At 44.3% G+C, this 6,117-nt stretch overlaps 1 protein-coding gene across 4 annotated transcripts in view; it reads right to left on the bottom strand.

Annotated features, from left to right (window-relative positions):
• Positions 1-6,117, bottom strand: part of LOC116849627 (netrin receptor UNC5C-like) — a 92,265-nt gene that overhangs the window by 12,121 nt on the left and 74,027 nt on the right. For all 4 annotated transcript variants that reach the window (XM_032826961.1, XM_032826965.1, XM_032826963.1 and 1 more), the window contains 2 exons: positions 4,767-4,931; positions 3,088-3,129 (listed from right to left, as the gene is read on the bottom strand). In XM_032826961.1, coding sequence (XP_032682852.1) covers positions 3,088-3,129; positions 4,767-4,931 — 207 coding nt within the window. The remainder of the gene's footprint in view (positions 1-3,087; positions 3,130-4,766; positions 4,932-6,117) is intronic.

The following is a 6,117-nucleotide window of genomic DNA, read 5'->3' as shown; positions in this document are numbered from 1 at the left end:
ATACTTTCCACGGTGGTTTCGTATCGCGGATATACGGATAAGCCGAGTAAGTGCAAGCGGAGGCAATGAAATTCTTGAAAGTGAAGCAGCTCGTCGCGCATATCCGAATTACGGGTGACCTTTTCTTTCGCCGAATTACCCCCAGGCGTCCGCCATAGATCTCGTATCAGGGGAGACCGACGTCGCGCTGTAACGACGCGGTGGAGAGGAACGAGGGGGGCAACGACGACGACGACGACGACGACGAGGACGTCCCCGGGCTCGTAAAAATTTTCAAGAAATACCTCAGCAAGGGCCTGTGACACTCTTAAGCTTCTTCCAATTTTAGAATGTCACAGCCATACGCGAGGTCGTAACCCCGCTACGTGACTTCGTAGCGGAGGCTCCCTTTCGCGGGATCATGTGTGCCTCGTTGGCGCGCGCCGTGTTCCCGACACGTGCCCCGCACGTCAATATAAACGCGCGCGCGGACGACGAAAATGCATACGAATTCGGCGGAGGGATTTCGTAAACGCGATGGTTCCACGTCGTTACCCGCAGGACGCGCGCGGCAAGACGCGCCCGGGAGAGAGATCGGAAAAGCGCGCACGCGGCACCCACCCCCGTTGGAGACAGCTTGAAAAGTGGCTTTCCGCCGGGGGCGTCGGGATTTATTTTCTCCGAAGCCATTGATAACGCTTCATAACCTGGACTCAATGTATTTCGAGCTATTTATCATCTTTACTTCTGAGAGAAAGGGATGGGAGAGATCGCGCGTCTCGTGAAACACTTGCGAGTTCAATCGTTGAGAAACTTATTAATTCATAATTTACTGTCTTCTTCAGGGATACTGACACGTGTGTGTACACGATCGGAGTTTGGTTAGCACATATACAGAACGTTGAAAAAAAGGGTAAAATATTTTAAGGGGACTTCGTATGCCATAAAATAAATCAAAAAGTCTTAATAAATAAGGGCCGCAAATAAGCCACTTCTGAGATATTTGCAATTTGTCACTAATTTATTAATTTATTTTATGATATACCTGTCAGTCTTTAAATCAATATATAACGTTAATATATAACGTTGAACTAATTGCATGGCTGATTTCACAAACAAAATAATCATGCACTAACTCCTTAAGAAACAACTTTCTCAGTTAAAAAAGTAGTAGAATTTCTAGTAAGAAATATGAATATGATTTTATTATTATTGTAGCCAAACATGTCTGGTTACATTAACCAAAACGCATGTGTGATTAAACTTGTCTGATTACCAAAATTATGGTTTATTTATCTCATAAAATACTCTAATGTATGCTGAAGACAGATTAATTCCACCAATTTCTTTTCTCGTTTTTATCTGAATAAATTCGTCCTTGAAGAGGTTAATATTCTTTACGATTTAATGAAATAACGAGGAACTGCTGCGTTCCTTGCTCTCTTACTCGTCCCTGAGACAAAGTGTCCCAAGCAGTAATTCCTATTCGCCGCATCATACGCGCTCGTGTATCGATCAGCGCGTGGCCTGTCCACTTTAAACGTTCCACCTCGATTGACGGCATCGTGTCTTAAATATTTACACCGGTACGTCCGAGATGACGGGGGTTTTCGCGCGAGACGTCTGTCGGTGCAAGGCGGTAAATCGCATCACGTTCATCCAGCGCATGAAAGAGAGAGAGAGAGAGAGAGAGAGAGAGAGAGAGAGAGCGCATACGGGGTAACTTCCATCTATATTTTATCGTCGCTTTCAGGAAAATCGAACTCACTTCTGGATTCAAGGGGGCTGTTTCGGGGCATCCAGCCCCCTTCATTCTTCAGCGTCTCACGAGGAGAGAGAGAGTGTGAGAGAGAAAGAGAGAGAAAGGGAGAAAGAACGATCCAGTCGTGTACACGGCTCAGGTCTGCGCCACGGGATAATGGCACTTTATTTGCATGCGCGATCAATTTCCCCCTTCCGCGCGGTGGGGGCGTAACGGCTACCGATTACATAATTTTCTTCGATATTAAAGCCGGCCTCCGCCCCACGGCGCCAAGGGGGCAGGAGAGAGGGTGCAGCCGTATCGCGTGCAACTTTGATGTGCCTCGGTCGATAGAATTGGCTACCTTAGGGTGCCGGGCGAGAGAGCCAGGGCGAAGGCGGCAGCGGGAGCGAGGGTGGATCCATACGGACCAGCGGGCCACCCTTGGCTACGAGCGGCCTCATTGTTACGATTGTTTGGATCGCGCAACGAGGGCTCGACGATCACTCGCCGGGTTTTCGCGGAGCGTCAATAATTAACCGGTCGAGTAATTAAAAGTAAATAGTAGAGCGCGCCGGGGGAGAGAGCGGGAGGGCTGCGTGTTCATTATCGACACGGGAAAACGCGTTCGCAAATACGTCACGAGCGATATCGCGGTCGTTCGCTCCTTCTTTCTCGGGATGCGCTTCCGCGGGAATTTTATTTTTAGCGTAAACGCGCTCGCTCGCGCGCGCAATAAAATCGAAGCGTTGATGCACGACGCGAGACCAGGGCGCCTCGGTCGCGTTATTATACCGGATTAATGAATAATGCTAATGTTCACCGCGCCTGGATTCGCGCTAGCGCGCGGCGCTCTCTCTCTCTCTCTCTCTCTCTCTCTCTCTCTCTCTCTCTCTTTCTCTCTCTGTCCCTCTATTTTGCAGTCTCACTTGGGCCGCATAAAACATCTGATTTGAATGGTATCAGATCGCCGGCCGTAGCGCCGCGTCGCTGGGAATATAAATGGCGCGCACCGGGCGTGAAGAATCCATCCAAGAATGTCGCGCGACGAGTTAAGGACATTTGCTTCGCGGTCGAGCGCTTCGGTCGCGCCCTGCCGCGAGGGAACCACCTTCTACTCTCTCTTTCTCTCCGTAACTCCTTCTCTCCCTCCCTCTTTCCCGTCTCGTTTTATTTTTCGCGAGCGTCTACAAATCCGGAACGAATCGGAGGAGGTCCGGTACATCGCGCAGAGAGATCGTAGCTTATCTAATCGAGAAACTTTTCTCTTTGCCGCGCGGGGCCGGCGCGAGGTAAAATCGTAAAAGGAAACGAATCGAGTGGGATTAAAAGAGCGGGGAAAATGCTTTATTGCTTAGCCAACTCACCTTCGTCGGTTAAATGAGCGCCGCCCACCTTCGCGTTGCCGACTGTAAAAGGAGAAACGCCGGTAAGTTGGATAATTAAAGGATTTCGATAGCAACGCGGCGTCTCACTGATAAACTACTCCTCGCTCAAATGCCGCGCGGGTCCGTTAGCTAACGTTATTTGCTCCCGCGCACAGTTCTTGTCTTTTAACGGGGCGCGCTCCATTCATCTTACGAAAATATCGGCGGATAATTCCGTCAAAATGTCCAAAGTAATGTTTCTCGAAGCGCGGTTCGGAGCCCGCGTAGAAATTTTCCAAGATTTTCTCATATGTTCAGATTAAAATACTCAAATCTGTTCCAAAATTAGTTATCGCATTACGGTACTAATTGAGACTCTTTCTTTCGGAATTCTTGTATCTAATATGGATTCTCTGTTTAGAATTGTAACAGAAATATTATAGCAACTCGTGCTTGTTTCAATGTTTTTTCAGATAAAATACCTTTGAAATAATTTTACAGAGCAATGAAATTATTTGGAAAGTCAACATGTGTGTTTTGTTTAAATAACTAGAAGAAATAAAAGACTAAAAAAATATTAACGAATTTTAAACTTTCTCTCGTAGAGTCGCACATTTGAAACATTATACTTCTAATTATTTTTAGAATTCATTATTATTATTAAATAGTATGTTTGAAATATTATACTTCAAAAATCAAAAAGATAAAATATTTTTAAAACTATTTGAATATTTCACCGAGTAATTAAATTATTTGGAAATTCAAGATATGTTTTGTTTATTACCAGAAATAGAAGACGAGAAAGAATAAAAGATAAAAAAATATTCACTTTTCCACTTAGAATCATATTTGAAACATATTTCTAATTTTTAGAACTCATTTTTATTTTGAGGAATCTCGAATTATATCCAATTAGATTACAAGATATATTTTTTATGCGGGTAATAGAAAAAAAATAAAGAAAAAGTTTTTGAAACACTGGATATTTTACTGAATTAATGAAATTATTTCGAAAGTCATGTTCTATTCAATTCTAATGTAAAATAAAGACCAGAGAAAATATTGGAAAAATCTTTGATTTTCTACTTAAGAATCGCATGTTTGAAAGACTACACTTCTAATTAGAATCTATAATTATCTTAGGAAACTGAACTGTATTTCAATTAGATCCCAAGAAATTTTCTTGGTAATTTCATTAAATTAGGAAATTAGGAAACGCTGCCCAAGTCGAAATTTTGGCCTTATGTTAAACCTTGAATTCTACAACATTAGGAGCTAAGTTAGCAAAGTATATTTAATTCTAGTGATACAATTTATGCTTACTTTGACTCTGATAATATGTCCGAAATTTCTCTTTTCATTTTCTTTAGCGTTAAAGTAGATGTTGAATAGAACAGCAAGGCTGAAAGTAAGATCAAAATTTCGAGTCGGGCGTGTTTCACCTCCGACAAAGTTGTCGCGTTATTAAATTCGCAGGGAGCGAAGCGAACGCGCGAGTAATACTCGTTTTTGCGCTACGAGCGCGAGGGGAGTGCATCATCGCTTCCGCGAGTTTGGAAGCGATCCTCAAGGTGGAGCGCGATGGGACGTCGACTTCACCGCGAAACTTTACGGCACGCAAGAAGATTCCGAGCGAGAAGTGCAATCAAGACGCGGAAAAGTTGGCCGTGGTGACTTACCGTTGCACATGCCGCCGGTGCAATTCGCCACGTTGATGTCCCTGCCCTGGCAAGGCCGGCCGCCGTGGCTGGGTGGCGGTTCGTCGCACGATCTCCTCTTCGTGTGCGTGCAGTCGCTCCCACACACCGACCATGCTGACCATCTGGACCATCCACCGTCCACGACTGACGGGAAGAGGCGGGCAAGAGAAAAGAAAAAAGAAACAACACTAGAATAAAGGATCGTGGTCTCTCTGATGTCGTCGTCGCGGAGCTAACGTTCACGACTGGGTTCTACGATCGGACGACGACGTGTCTGCGACGACGGTGAGAGAAGAAAGTTCGACGGGACAGAGGACGGGCTCGTAACTCGCACGAATCCCCGCGGTCTCGTTGCGGGAGACCATACTTGTCAATTCGGGGCTACGTTTATCGCCGCGCCGCCGGCTCTTAGCGGCGACGTTTATTTCTCCACCCGCATAATTGACTCGTATCGACGCGCTTTTCTCTACGTCGCCACTCACAAGACCAAGAGAGAAAGAGAGAGAGAGAGAGAGAGAGAGAGAGAGAGAGAGAGAGAGGTGAAAAAAGAGGAAAGAAAAAGAAACGCACGAGAACAAGAGGATGACTAACTGAAGACGCGCCGCGAACCCGTTTGCATGCTCAGCCTCTCTCTTTCTCTCTGTCTCTCTCTCTCTTTCTCTCTCTCTCTCTCTCTCTCTCTCTCTCTCTCTCTCTCTCTTTCACTCGCTGCTTACTCGCTTCTGAGCTGGCATGCTTTATTGGCACTTAAGCGCCACCGGATAAACAGCACGGCTCGCACTCTGACTTGTAAGGCGCGCCACTGACGTTTCCCAGATAGACTCTCATGATTATCACGGCGTGAGATGATCGATGATGGGAACTTTACAATTCTTTTCATTATATATATGAAAAACGAAGATATTGTATTGAATTAAATATTAAATATACACTATACATTAATATAAATTTTTTGTTGCACATGCAGCGACAAATTTACTAAAAAACATGTTCAGATTATGTTTTGCATGATTTATAATTTTCAGCAAATTCTGATAATTTTTTTCGTATTTTTCTTACATTTCTATTTCATCATTCTACATTGAGAGAAATCATCCGATAAAAAATTAGCAAACGGATACTTCCGATCAAAATACCGATTGTGAATTTTTCTCAGTGTATGTGATCATATGAACTCGTAAGGGATACAATCTGTACAAGATGACTGTTATAGTTGCTACCAAAGAGGGCGGTCAAGATGTGCCTATATTCCCGGCAGTTCAATATGGGGTCGATATATATATATATATATATATATATATATATATATATATATATATATATATATATA

This window comes from Odontomachus brunneus, unplaced genomic scaffold (genome assembly GCF_010583005.1).
Source record: "Odontomachus brunneus isolate Ranch 3 - 2012 unplaced genomic scaffold, Obru_v1 Obru_scaffold_121, whole genome shotgun sequence".
NCBI lineage: Eukaryota > Metazoa > Arthropoda > Insecta > Hymenoptera > Formicidae > Odontomachus > Odontomachus brunneus.
Note: the sequence above shows the minus strand (reverse complement) of the source record. Positions and strands in the feature narration are given on the sequence as shown.